We start from the raw sequence: 15,180 nt of genomic DNA on the forward strand, positions 1-15,180 counted from the left end.
TTTTAAGGGCTTTCAGACACGCAAGACTTACTGAAAATGTGGAGCAAGTGAGCTAAGGGGACTTTATTGCCTCGGCTTTTGTTTCACAAACGTGGACTGCGTCTCAACCCACATAATGCCCTCGGCTACTAAATAGTACATCCTGATAGAGTACTGTTTTGACATCTTACAGATCTAATGAGCTAGAACCTTAAACCATGTGGAGTTTTGTTTTTCATTTGAAAATGTTACCAATTAAACTTGTTAACTTATTCAAACAAACTCATCCAATTGGAAATTCCCATGCTGATCATTCACTGTGGTAAAGATTATATTAAACCTCAATCCTCTGGTTTAGAACATTATATTTGCAGGCAAATAGAGTCCCCTAGAGGAGAGAAAGTGCATGCTCTTTTATTCAACACTAACATACACAAAAGTTTTGGGACGTCTGGCTTTACATGCACATAAATGGAATATAGAGTTGACCCGCCCTTTGCAGCTATAACAGCTTCAACTCTTCTGGGAAGAAGGCTGTCCACAAGGTTTAGGAGTGTGTTTATGGGAATTTTTGCCCAGTCCTCTAGAAGCGCATTTGTGAGGTTAGGCGCTGATGTTGGACGAGAAGGTCTGATTCTCAGTCTCCACTCTAATTCATCCCAATGGTGCTCTATCAGGTTGAGGTCAGGACTCCACAACAAACTCACACATCCATGTCTTTATGGACCTTGCTTGGTGCACTGGTGTGCAGTCATGTTAGAACAGGAAGCGGCCACCCCCAAACTGTTGCTACAAATTTGTGAGCATGAAATTGTCCAAAATGTCTTGGTATGCTGAAGCATTAAGAGTTCCTTTCACTGGAACTAAGGGGCCCCTGAATTCAATGACTTGGAGGGGCAATAACTTTTGGCAATATAGCATACAATACAGTCTGTACATGCTTGCTTTAATTCAGATGATTTGCATGATTAAATCTCTATGAAGACATCAAAAACACTTTGCAGACAGAATACAGAATTGTTTATTACATATTAGATATATCCACAGAACAATGAATAAATATTGATCCTGTGTACACAGAAAGTTTCAGCAAACAAAAAAAAAATTTCATTTAACACATTGATGAAGGAACTTTATTCACTCTTCTTGGGCATTGCTGCTTTAAACAACTCATATATGACGTATCCAGTTCCTGTAGAAAGAAAACGTGTCATAATTCAATCATTCATTCAGGCAGAAACCGCTTATCTCTCCATCAAGGTATCTTCATAGGATACTGGCCTATTATTAGAAACAGTGATAACCAATTAATAGTTCAAAAGCTCACCAAAGACTGTGAGGGCCATTGTTGCAGAGAAGAGGAGGGAATCCACCGTACCCCCCTTCAAGTGAACAGGCAAGCCATTGTCCTCCTAAAAAACCAAAGGGTGTTTATGATCTCACACTGCACTGGTATGCTTCATAGAACAGACTTAATGACCACCGCTGTGTGTGTGTGTGCACACGGTGGCATGCAGGCAATGAGAAGCTTCTTTATAACTGCTATAATTACAGGAAATTAGACAAAGATGTTGATCTAGTATTGCTTTCATTTCTGCCACCTAACAATTACCGAATACTTAGGGGTGTGCTGTAATGCTCTGTGAAGCCATGTATATTGGTGGCACTGAAATCACCAAGCACTAGATTCTGTCTTAGTTCTCTGCAGCATGTACTAATCCAAATGGAATAATTACACAATACCAAAATCCCAGCCCTTTTAGATCTGGCCACAGGAAAGCAGGGTGTGTCAGCATCTAAAATGATATTACTGCAGTCACAGAGTAGTAAGTGAAGCTTTCGGTCGTTTAATCTGCCGCTCACATCACATCACATCACGTCACATGCAATGATTAGTAGATTCAGCTCATTCTACATACAAAACCCCTACAAGCAAATTACAGAGCTACTGTAAATACTTATCTGATTTCCTACAGGAAGAAAAAAACAGAAATATCAGTCCAAAAAATGTGGAATATTTACACTACATGTTATAACTGGAGTCTACAAAAGCACAGAATTATATGGTTTTTCTAGATTTTTACACACACAGAAAACCTGATCCTCTTCAGCAAACATTTTATTCAAGTAGGACCACTTATTATTTGAGGGGAACCACATTCCTTTCAACCAGTCACTGCCATACAATGTCATTGTGTGTCTCCTACACATCCAATACAACAGGGGTGTCCAGTGTTATCCAGAAAGGGCCGGTGTGGGTGCAGGATTTCATTCCACCCAGGCAGAAGCCACACATGAGTCTACCTAAGATCCTAAGATCAGCTGAGTAAACAGGTGGAATCAGGTGTGGCTCCTGCTTGATCAGTCCCTGATGAAAGCCTGCACCCACACTGGCCCTTTGTAGATAAGCCTTTACACATCTGTTCTTACCCTGTTCACTGTACTGTGCACTGTTATTAGCTGTTACCAGAATGGATAACATTATGTTAGAATATTGTGTGAAGGCTTTCAATCTCTCAGTACCCCATGTAATGTAAAATATGATGTTCATGATGATAATCTATTTATGATGATCTCTTAATAATAATCACAAAATAATAACAATTAATCAGAAAATTATGGATACAGACCTACTGTATGATATGTCTGCTAATTACAGAGGAGAAAATAGCAGCCACTTTTAAACGTGATGTACACACAATAATGTGTGTTACTGACATTTACTACAGTGTTAATGATGTTATTTCAGCATGTAATTGCTCCTTATTTGGTCCAGAAAAGATTATATGAGGTTATTGTCAGTGAGTGGTAAAGACCTGCCTTTCTGACTCGTGTAACACCTCTTATGCCTCCTTAAGAAATGTACATAGCAGCAGCCTCGGACCCAAAATCCTCGATAGTGATTGAAAGCCAGGACCAATCACAGCAGATGAGGTACAGTAGAGAATAGCAAGGAGGATGAAACAAGTGGGGAAAAAAGATTTTCCATTGAACATTAAGAGTCCTACAGTGTTTTGCATACTGAGACTTCTGAGAAATCAACTTGGTATAAAGCAATTAACCCTAGTATGATCACTCACCTTCACTGGATAATTACCTAATTCATATCTATAGCCTAAGTATCCGTGAAATTATTTGGGGCTACTGCATGCAGTCATTTGTCAGTGACATTTTTCTGTGTGGCTGCTGTTTTGGAAAAGGGATTGCTGAAATGATTCGAAAATAGATTTGTTTTCAAAAGAAAGCTTATATTAAAGTGCTTATATTAAGGGCTCAGTGAATAGCAATCAATAGCTGCTAATCACGCTGAGATTCTTGGGGGAAAAAATTCCACACAAGTGTTTGAATGAATCGTTTTCCACAGCGTGTGTAAATGTCTGCATCACTGAACAGGAAGACGAGCATCCAGGTAAATGGTGAGAACTGCCCTAATCGCTCTCTTTTATACACTGTAAACGTAATCACCAGAGGTCTGCACTAAAATTTGCTGCTGAAGGAGGAGCACAGAGATTGATCTGATATGTACAGGGCAATCTGTTTGCAACTACTATGTTAGTGTTTATGCATCAAATGCAGAGATGAGACAAAAAAAGTCTTCCCTGTATGAAAACTGACTGTAGAACTTTGTGAGAATCAAATGGCGAGAGTAAACACATTAAAAATGCACCAGATGGCAATGATAAGTTAAAAAGAATGATATTTTAGGAACAATCTCGAATCTGGCATCATTGCAGAGTCAGTGATCCTCTCAGCCTCCTTGATCACAGTACTGCTTGACGAATTACTTAAAGTCTTCCTCTGACCACCCAACACTTACCTGAAACAACTTCTGCTTGGCAGTGACTTTGTTTTCAACCTGCCGGCAGGCGCTGTTAGAAAAAGGTCGAGCAGCCACCTGCCTTAGAGTCTGAGAAACAACAATCATGAATCAGGCAGCTTGTCAGAGATAATCAGATAGATACACAAAATCACAGCCTATTCAGATCTATGTCTACACCTGGCAACAATGAAGTCTTTTACTAGTTAATATATACCATAACTTTAACAAATAAAAGCTTTATAACCAGGTAATAACAACTTAATAACAAGTTGTAATACTGTCGTGAAGAAAATGTATTTAATAAACCTATATGGCTTCCAAATGTCAACACTACTTATACACGTGCACTATATATTAAATTATGATGATGATGATGATTACCCCAGAATGAACCACAAAATCAGATCACCATTGGCTAAGTTAGCTAGCCATCTTTAGCAGTCAGCATTAAAGCTGCAGGAAATTCTCAGCTCAGCAAGTTTATAGTACAGAATAGACCGATCGGCTAAAAACAAAATATAAACAGGCACTACACGACCTCACCATAGCAAAACAGCACTTACCCTGATGTGCCTAAACATCATTAAATGATGTAAACACAGCCAAGCTAACACCACAAGGACACTTCAAAACAGCTTCCGGTTATATCCCAGGGTTCTTAGCGAATATATGACGTCGTGTTTCCGGAGTGTTTATGTAAACATCGCCGTCTAGTGGACTACAGTGCGCGTGCACGCCACACTACCTGTTCAGGACCTGAAATATATACAGAAAAATACATCTAAGCTAGCTAGCATATTATATTTTATCTTTTAATGACTAAAGGTGATATTCTTATTCACAATAAGCTCACAACAACTTTCAAATAAAAGAACATACCTTATTGGTACATTTGTGTTACGCCCTACTTCCTGTTTTAGCACCGTTTACTTTAGAGGCAAAATTACCTCTTGGTTTGCCTTAAAGTCCAGAATTCAAATGAGTTTAAAGAATTAATTATGTTTCTTCCAGAAACATTCAAATCCTTTCATATGCACTGTTCTTTAATAGGAACTACCACTACGTTCAAGAACATACACTGATCAGGCATAACATTATGACACATGTTTAATATTGTGCTGGTCCCACCGCCTTCACTCCCATCGTGCATCAGTGAGCCTTGGCCGTCCATGACCCTGTCACAGGTTCACAGTTGTTCCTTCATTGGACCACTTTTAATAGATACTGACCACTGCAGACCGGGAACACCCCACAAGAGCTGCAGTTTTGGACATGCTCTGATCCAGTCGTCTAGCCATCACAATCTGGCCCTTGGTCAACCTCGCTCAAATCCTTACACTTGCCCATTTTTCCTGCTTCTAACACATCAACTCTGAGGACAAAATGTTGTAAATTTGCTGCCTAATATATCCCACCCACTAACAGGTGCCATGATGAGGAGATAATCTGTCAGTGGTCATATTGTTATGCCTGATCAGTGTACTTTGTTAATTCCAACTTTAATTATACAGTGGGAAAGTTTTATAAGAAACCCAAATAACCTTCATGTCAGAATAGATAAATACAAAAGATGAAATGTGATGAATTGTGTCTAGAAAATCTACACTAGATGGATTCATTTTATGGTTGTGACAGTGGTACACTATTAAATCTGAGATGATTATAACATTAATATTAACACTACAGGATTATTCACAGGCTCCAGCACAGTTTTAGCAACATCCTTAAAACCTGACACCTGATTCAACTCACCAGTTAGCTGCCAGGTTTAGTAGGTGTGGCTGAGCATGTAAATCACTGGAGAACACCTGACGAAGTTTAGTCTTGCAAAATCTACAGGAACACATCTCATCCTTTACATATATTCTTGACAAGTGTGAGAATGTATGTGGGGTGTATATCAGTATAAAGGAACAGGCCTGATGCTTGGCCAAATCAAAAAGTTTTTTTGAGTGATCACCTTTATCCTAAGATCCTAAGAATCATTTCTATCTTGATGACTTCAAGGATGTCCCCTTGTATGAGGGCTCACTTAACTGAACCGAATACACAGAATTTGAAATGATGTGTTAGACACAGCTGAGTGAATATTCTTTCAGAAGAGGCCCAACACCTTACTAAACCCTCTGTTGGTCTTTTTATTTCATTAGTTTATCACCAACTCTCTATATAGCCTCTATTAGTACATATCAGACCTAACTATGGCTTAATTATTGCCTAAAACCTGCTAATAAATCTTCTTTTCAGTAGGAATGAATGTTATTTAGTGGGGCATTAAATTGCAGCAACATACTAAATTCACTGACTATATTTAAAGAAAACTAATTTAACACACATTACCATCCACCAGTGCTGAAGTCTGTATAGGAAGAGAGTTTCTTGATACATGAAACAAGATGGGTGAATTTTTTGTTTTTATTTATAAAGAGTTATTTAGATTGTTAATGAATGATTTAGGCGATGCTCAGACCACGCTATCAGGACATGTACTATTTTTCCCATATCTGATACCCTGGCAATGCATTAAGCATACATTATATATATATGAGGATAATTACAGCATTTAAATAGTTTTGAGAGAGACAGGGAAGTGGTTCAAACCCATTGACTGTCCATGACTTCAGAGCCTGAGGGGAATCACATGATGTATGGATGTATGGTGGATGTGAGGGTCACTAAAATGTGGTTGTGTGGCAATTCCTGAGACCATCTAGTGTTTTTATCATTCTGTATAAATATAATGCTTTACTGGCACATTGTTGGACTTTCAACCTACAATTTAGTAGATGTGGAGCTGCTAGTCAGTGAATTGTTTGCCAATAGCCTCTACATTGACTGACCTCTCTGTAAAAAGGCTTTGCATGTGCGTGCACCTGAACAAACACACACAGAAGCATGCTAAAGTAAATGTGCATGTGCGTCCTTGTATTTATCTATTTGTGTAACAGGAGACAGTAGTGCTTTGTTTGTTTTCCCTGCAGCCATTGCTATGACATTGATCAGTAATTAGGTCATAACGTCATTGTGGCACCAAAGTTATTTCTTTTTAAATACCTAATTATTAATGTGCTTATTGGAAAATTAACGTGTTGCTATTTTTACATATTTAAATACAACAAGAAAACATAATGTTTCTTATGAAAATATCACTAAATTGAACATTACTAAAATGTAAAAATATCTAATATAAAAATACACCTGATCCATACACCAGTAAGGAATAAGTTGAATCCTAACACTTGCCCATTTTTCCTGCTTATAACTCATCAACTTTGAGGACATATGTTCACTTGCTGCCTAATATATCCCACCTACTAACAGCAGCCATGATGAGGAGATAATCAGTGTTGTTCACTTCACCTCTCACTGCTCATAATGTTATGCTTGATCAGTGTAGCATCCCAGTCCATGACATCTACCATATCTTCAGGCGTAAGACAGATGGCCTACTCAAATATCTGGACCTCAAACGAACAGGAAAACGACTGAATTTTTTTACACTGTTAAAAAAATCCATTCTGGTGGCAGACATGGTGATATTACAGTGCTTAGCATCCTTTGAAATGGTCCTCCAAGGTAACATCTCCTAAAGAACAGCAAGTGTCTTTACTATTTCAGCCTCAGATTTATACGGGACCATCTTATTCTCCAGAAATATGACCTGTAGGGTTGCCTCAGCAAGTCAGAAACACCAGGAACCTATGACTTAATGGAAAGGTCACATATTTGACACAGATGATTGAGCAGTAACATGAGACTCTTGGTGATTGTTACTGTGCAGAGAGACAGAGAGCATGGTCTGGTTTGGGCTGCACAGTCTCTGGTCATGATCACCAAACTGTATTAACAGTATGCCAGTTAGTCTACAAAGTAGAAAATGTGCTTTTAGACAGCGAAAGTTTAAGATTTGGTGCTTCATTTCAGATCAATTCAATTTTGATTGTAGAGAACATTTACAAGCAGTCACACAGTAGCTTAACAAAAAGCAGGAAGTAAATTTTAATGCAGAATGAGCGAGCCAGAGGAAACAGTGGCAAGGAAAAATTTCCGGAAAAGACACATTAGAAAGAATCCTTGAGAAGAACCAGATTCGAAAGGGAACTTATCATTTTCTGTGTGACACCGGATAAAAGTATTAGTATAATGATTAGTGTAAATCATTACTGTTCTACATTTCCATTCATCCCTCCATTTTCTAAGCAGCATATCCTACATAGGGTTGCATGGAACCTGGAGTCTATCCAGAGAGTTTGGGGCACAAGGCAGGGGACACAGGGTGCCAACCCACTACAGGGCACAATAGCATACTCTCACAAACCCATTCACACACGTTTTTACACTGGGGGAGGAAACCCCTGAACCTCAACAAGAACATGCAAACTCTGAGCACACAAACCCCCAACCCTGAAGGGGCAAGGCAATTACTGTATATACTATACTATACTATACTATAAATCCTAAGTCCTAAGTACTATAAACAGTACTAAGTGTGGTGAAAAGATGTTTCCCTCTTCAGTATGGATAGTTATACTTCAAACACCAAACTAGCGCATGAGAGTTACAGATGTGGCATATAGCAGGGAACATGCATCACTATAGCACCATTATATCCAGAAGCTGGCACCAATATCATGAAGCTGGCTGGCATACTTATCCAGGAGCTCCATTATATACAATTCTGAGTGACAGAGTTGGTTAGCATGGCTTCAGAAGTTTCATTAAATTCTTTTGTGTCCTGACGGTCTGATTTCTATTCCTTTGTCTTTATAACATCACTGTCTTCAGCTTGCAGCATAATCCTAACATAAACCAAGACAACAAGCCTCCTATTGTTTTTATGTAAGAATGTGCTCTGCACATGAAATTCAATTCAGTTCAATTTTATTTATATAGTGCCTTTAAACAATGGGCATTGTTTTAAAGCAGCTTTACAGAAACATACAACTTAAATTAATATTTATCCTTAATGAGCAAGCCAGAGGCAACAGAGTGGCAATAAAAAAAACTCCCTGAGATGTTATGAGGAAGATACCAATCAAAATGTATTCTCTGGTGCTCCAGGTTGTCACTATAGGTCATTGTTATATTGGTTACCTTTACACAATTTCTAAAATGGATTTACGAGGGGAAAACATAGTTCAAGAAATAAAATATATTTATTTGCAGACATCCAGTGAGTCTACAGCATATCTTTGGTCAAAGTGGAGAGAGGTACAGCATAGTCCCAAACAAGGGCAGAATGTCCAAGCAGCACTCATGTTTCATTAACTACGCAATAATGTTTAAATGCTGAACAATGCAAGACATAACATTTACAAACGTGCATGCTTCCCAGACCATGCACAAGTGGACACTGACTTGAACATAAATTGCTTCAGGGATAACAGGAAAACAGTTTGTACACACACAGAAGCTTCATGAATATAGTTTAAAACAGTCTGGAATCTCTTGCATACCAGACCTCTTTTGTAACAGTCTTTTTAAATTCTGAAATAAATGTCAAAATAATGGAAAATTAATTGGAGACCAATTTTAGCATGTCCTCTCATGAATCCATTAACACTGCACTGTGCTGATTCATATAATCTATTACAAATGCCTCAACTCCATTTTGCAGTGTTCTCAGATCTCAAGGATCCTTCACACTAGTGCGTATTATATTACTTAAAATCTGAAATGTTACGGAAACAAGCCCTTCATGTACAATACATAAATACTCAAAACACAGAGCAGAGGCACAAAAATATCAGAGATAGAACAATGAACTAAGATGTCTTTTTGGACACTGTGTATGCACACAGGATGGAAATCTTGTATGACAACAGCAAGAGGCAGCCGGGAAAGGAACGTTGTGCAACAGTGTGATAAATACTCATAAATCATAAGGCAATAAGCAGGTCCAAATATCAGTCACAGCAGGCTTGAGACTCTAGTTGGGGATGTCAGCGTTATTGTTGTGGTTACCATATTTATAGTGAATAACCAGAAGCACCAGACCCAGAATGAAGCAGATAGTGCCCACAGTGATGTAAGCAATGCCCAGGAAGGGGTTCTTCCCACCCATCCAGCTGATGGTGCTGAGGACCATGCGCTTGCGGCCCTCAAAACTGATTACCGGGTAGTCTTGGTTCACATGGTTAAGGAATTATTATTGTGAATGTTTTCTGCACTTTACAAACTATACTGTTCTAAAGTTTTTGTTTTGTGGAAATATTGAATACTGCATGAATGCTCTTCTTTTAATTTCAAGAATATACAATTCCTTAGTAACTGGAACAGGCTCTCAAAGAGCATTTGTTTTCCATCAAGTCGTAAATGAGACTAGAAACGTTCAGACAAACATCATTCAGGTCACAGTAAAACTGACTTATGCATGCATATGTCTGATACACATAATGGGCTATGAGTACACTGAGGGCTATTACATAATTCTATATCATTTTCTGCAAATCTCACATCACAGGTAGGACTGTTTAGATATTACTATACAGTGAGACAGTAACTTTTTTTGTCTTACAATAAAATCATAATGTTAGGACGTTAAACATTTGTTCTATTAAACATTATTTTCTTGCTATGATAGTAGTTTATGTCTCACAACACCTTTTTCCAGCTTACTAGAAGGAGCTTTACTAGTGTTCTTACATAAATGATGAATGTTGATGATCATTTTCAAGAGCTTATGCAGAGACCAGGTGTAAAATGGTTCTGCTGTTATTGTAGTGGACAAGCAAAAGTGTCAAGCAAAGTCTTGGTTATAATGTGTGATTCTTTGTGCAAGTAGCGCTTTCAGTCATTTTGGTTGCATAATCATTTGCTACACTTGAAAAAGGGTACCAGGCACACACACACACAGGCACACACACACACACACACAGGCGTGCGCACACACACATACACACAGGCGTGCGCGCACACACACACACACAGGCGTGCGCGCACACACACACACACACACACACAGGCGTGCGCGCACACACACACACACACACACAGGCGTGCGCGCACACACACACACACAGGCGTGCGCACACACACACACACACAGGCGTGCGCACACACACACACACAGGCGTGCGCACACACACACACACACAGGCGTGCGCACACACACACACAGGCGTGCGCACACACACACACAGGCGTGCGCACACACACACACAGGCGTGCGCACACACACACACAGGCGTGCGCACACACACACACAGGCGTGCGCACACACACACACAGGCGTGCGCACACACACACACAGGCGTGCGCACACACACACACAGGCGTGCGCACACACACACACAGGCGTGCGCACACACACACACACACACAGGCGTGCGCACACACACACACACACAGGCGTGCGCACACACACACACACACACAGGCGTGCGCACACACACACACACACACAGGCGCGCACACAGACACATAAATAATCTTCAAATTTGCTGCATTAGAAGGATACTGTAAGTAACTTCCAGGGTGTAGTTCCCACAAGGAAGCGTTGGAGTCGTGCTGTTCCTATCCTTCAGGATAATGCGGTACAACTTCCTGAAGGTGGGGAGAGCAGCCGTTCTCATCCACACTATGAAGTCCTCATTGATGAAGCCGTTATTTTCAGGTTCACTGGGATCTAGCTCATAGACAGGCCTGCGCCAGTTGAGAGGCTGGGCAGTACCTGTAAATACACCAATTACATCACTCTCTAGCAACAGAACATAGCAGTAAAATATGAGGTTTCACTAAGCTTTAAAGAGATTTGTGCCCTACAAACTTCTTAAAACATCTTACAGTTTTAAACTAGCATTTCATCGCAAACAATTTCACTTAGTGGTATACAGGGAATAACACTGTGTAAAGCTCTACACCCCAATCCAATCCCCCAGTACTTTTAGCCTTCAAGAAGCTCACATCTATTACATCATTTTTATTCATTATTTTGTGTTTTGGTGTCGTTTTATTTCACTTCTCTTTAGTAACAATTTACTCGTTAGGGTCACAGTGGATTCGGAGCGTGTACTGGGAAATCCTGACATGAAGAAAACGCACATCTGGGATGAGACAGCACTATCTCAGGACAGGCACATACACAAGCGTGCATACACAGACACACACGGACACACACACGGACCTTGGGGCAATTTAGATATAATAATTTACCTAGCAGCATATACTTGGGAAGAGGAAGGAAACTAGATAACCCAAACAAAACTTTTATTCTATTGTTTTAATGATTATAACATACTTTTTTGTTTGTAAAATTCTGTTAAAGATTTTCTAAATACCTGCAAATGCTGCTGTGAGGCTGTCTCCTCCAGGGTTCCTGAACTTAACAAACTTGTCAGTCCACCAAGCAATGCCCATATTCATGAGAGTAATACGAGTTCTGCTATTATGGTCTTGGATGTGAAACAGCTCAAATGTGTCTTAGAGTGCAACAAGAACAACAGACAAGAAATTAAGATTTAAGGTTAAATTAAGGTTCTCCATGTATGTATGTATATATATTATCTAATAAAGTCAAAGGTAGGTTATAACTTTATTACCATTAAAAAGACTGTTAGCAATAGCGCCACATGGTGCAATGGGCACATCATTATTTAAGTTGTATGGCATGCAATCTTTGTTGGGACTCTGTTACAACAGATTAAGACATACAGATTAAAAACGTCTTGACTCGAAAGATATTTAAAAAACAAAGTTAATACCATCTTACAGTGACTTACAGTTAAGGCAGATTCCAATCCATTTAGCTGCCTGTCATCTCTTGACTTGACATAACGTCTGTGATTTTGATAGAAGTTGGACAGTCCATAGTACATGTAGACATTGCCCTGGGAGGCAGAATAAAGTTCAAAAAGCTCTGGGTTTGATAAAATATACTATTTGCCATGTCTACAATTTTAATGAACATAACACCGTTTAGTAAACAATTAGTACAAAAACATTACAGACATGTTTGTACAAAATGTACACTATTTTTTACCCCGGTCTTAAAAGTAATTGATCAGTCAAAATATGTTGGCTGCCCTAATATTTGATCCCTTTGTTTAGCACTCACGAGTAAAAAAAGAATGCATTGTGCTTATTACTAGGGTCAAAGAAAGTTGAGTTGTTAAGATATCTTAAATTTACCTGTCTAAGCAGTTTCTGCCACTGCATGACTCACCCACATAGACAATTTGGGTAAATTTGTTTTGCGCCTGAACCATTCCTTTAAGAATGCTGACTCTCCTCTGGATACATATATTACAGCCTCCAAACGCTTTCAGTAATCGCTTTAACCTGATCAGGTGTGTGATGAACCCTATCCCAGAAGTCTGGAATACACCCTAGGTGGGATACCAGTCCATCATAGTGCTCCATGGACACATGAGGTACATTCAGTCACTCATACATTTCAGACCATCTTAGCCAATCACCTTCCTGCCATGTTTTTACAAGGTGGGAGGAAACTAGAGAACCCAGAGGAAACCAGCACAGGTTTTTAGGATTGAACCCAGGACCCTGGAGCTGTGAGGCTGCATTGCTACACATTACAACACTGCATCACTCCGCACAACCCTGGCCTATAAACTGCAACTGAATAATAAATGAAATCCAAGGCTGAGTGTTGTGTTCACGGTCAGTCTTATAGATTACACCAAATGGAGCAGCGACTAAAAATACCCAGCTGTAAATAAGATACAGTTTACAGAGTATCAAACATCCATGCTGGAAGACAAGTGTCATCAGCTTACCTCAAATGATTCTTTGAGAGTGAAAGGGACAGAGCATTTGCATGAGTAGTTCAAACTGAGGTGCTGTGTGCAGATGAAGCATGGACTGCTTTCTTCAACACCAGTGTAATCAATCTGAAACGAAGCACAGGTATGGGATGTAGACAAGATTTGCTTGTTGCCTGTCAGCTTCTACAAGCTACACAAATCACTAGGCTTTATTTGCCTCAGCAGATTTTACATTGAGCTATCACTTTATTTTATTAAAGTAATTCATTAAAACAGGGATATACAGTGATATAAGACAACACAAATATAGTTTAGTGTGAGATGTACAATGAGCGACAACAAACAAATAAAACCAAAACAAGCTTCAAGAATATTAAAGTGCTTAACCTTTGTCATAACTAAAGAAATCAAAAAGAAAAGGGAATCAGTTACTAAAAAAAATTAAAGTATACACTTAGATAAAAATGTTACTTTAGTCCTACCTCGAACTCTTTGATGGTGTTGGACGTGACGAAGAGACCGATGCCAATCGGGATGAAGAGGAGGCCAATGATGAAGAAAGCAGGCAGCACGGCACCGGCTGTAAGGACGGGCTGCCAGGCTGGAAGGCGCTGCTGTTTAAACGCCGTGTTATCCGGTTTCTGACTCTTCTCACCTGGATCGGACCCTGAGCGGTGGCCGTCCTCTTCTTTCGCGGACGCCATTATGACTGCTTTCGATCACAATAAAAACGTGACGGTTAACTGGATAAACGCACAGCAACTGAAACTAAATGAACTTTTACTAACTGTGAGAGGTGTTACATGAACTGTAATGCCTGCGGATTGTCTAGATCTAAATGGAGGCACCATGAAGTAACTTTGCCGGCGAAGGGTAAAAGCTTTTCCTTGCAGCTGGACAGGGCAGTAAATAAGGAAGTGATGGCAGCCAATAGTGTGAGAGATAGACCAGGCTACGTGAGAGGTGTGGAAATGTTTAATGACCTGGCCCCACCCACTTGCTTTCACTGTCCGGGACCAATGAATAGTCTGAGTCTGATTAATCTGTTCATTATCCTAGCAAAGTTTTATATTTATAAGTCAAAAATAGTTCAAAAGAAACCCTCATATATTACCTTTTACAACACTGAGCTTAAAATGTATTTTAAGACCCTTTCTAAAATGAGATCACAAAATAAGAAACTTATAAAAAACAATAGAAATTCTAAAGCTTTTCAAATTTATGTAACTGCCCTTATATAGCACTTTTTTGCCCTGGTATTTATTTTATTTTATTTTATTATTCTTTTTTTTTTCATGTTTATGTTTATATTCATTTTATGTTTTGTTGTTGTTGTTATACTGTCTTAATTTAAACTGTATTACATTGCCTTATATCTGCCTTGTACCTTTTGTCTTGTACTTATATGTGATGGAACTAAATAAATAAATTAACAAATAAATAAATAAAAGTCTGAGGTTCATAACCTGAAGTTAATATGAGCTTTGGAAACAAATACATCCTTCTCTAATCGCTGAAATATAGTTAGATGTGTAAATGAACAGTGCCCATTAATAAACAGTACCAACTGTAAATGAGAGTTTGTCCAAAAGTCTAATTTTCATTTGCAATTAAAATGTTACTTTAAAAATCTTCCAAACGGATTGTAGTTATATTATT

The 15,180-nt window shown here is 39.1% G+C and overlaps 2 protein-coding genes across 2 annotated transcripts; both read right to left on the minus strand.

Moving 5' to 3' along the window:
• Positions 1–982: 982 nt before the first annotated feature.
• On the minus strand, positions 983–4,519 carry LOC131359460 (cytochrome c oxidase subunit 7A2, mitochondrial). The gene is made up of 4 exons (XM_058399345.1): positions 4,363–4,519; positions 3,797–3,886; positions 1,307–1,391; positions 983–1,171 (listed from the first exon to the last, which is right to left on the minus strand). The coding sequence occupies exons 1-4, from the start codon at positions 4,381–4,383 to the stop codon at positions 1,113–1,115; spliced, it is 255 nt and encodes an 84-aa protein (XP_058255328.1). The 5' UTR covers positions 4,384–4,519; the 3' UTR covers positions 983–1,112.
• Positions 4,520–8,663: 4,144 nt separating this feature from the next.
• Positions 8,664–14,442, minus strand: tmem30aa (transmembrane protein 30Aa). The gene is made up of 7 exons (XM_058399344.1): positions 14,004–14,442; positions 13,534–13,647; positions 12,520–12,627; positions 12,340–12,427; positions 12,079–12,219; positions 11,259–11,471; positions 8,664–9,922 (listed from the first exon to the last, which is right to left on the minus strand). The coding sequence occupies exons 1-7, from the start codon at positions 14,223–14,225 to the stop codon at positions 9,729–9,731; spliced, it is 1,080 nt and encodes a 359-aa protein (XP_058255327.1). The 5' UTR covers positions 14,226–14,442; the 3' UTR covers positions 8,664–9,728.
• Between the last annotated feature and the right edge of the window lie 738 nt (positions 14,443–15,180).

Source organism: Hemibagrus wyckioides, linkage group LG09 (assembly GCF_019097595.1).
Source record: "Hemibagrus wyckioides isolate EC202008001 linkage group LG09, SWU_Hwy_1.0, whole genome shotgun sequence".
Classification (NCBI taxonomy): Eukaryota; Metazoa; Chordata; class Actinopteri; order Siluriformes; family Bagridae; genus Hemibagrus; species Hemibagrus wyckioides.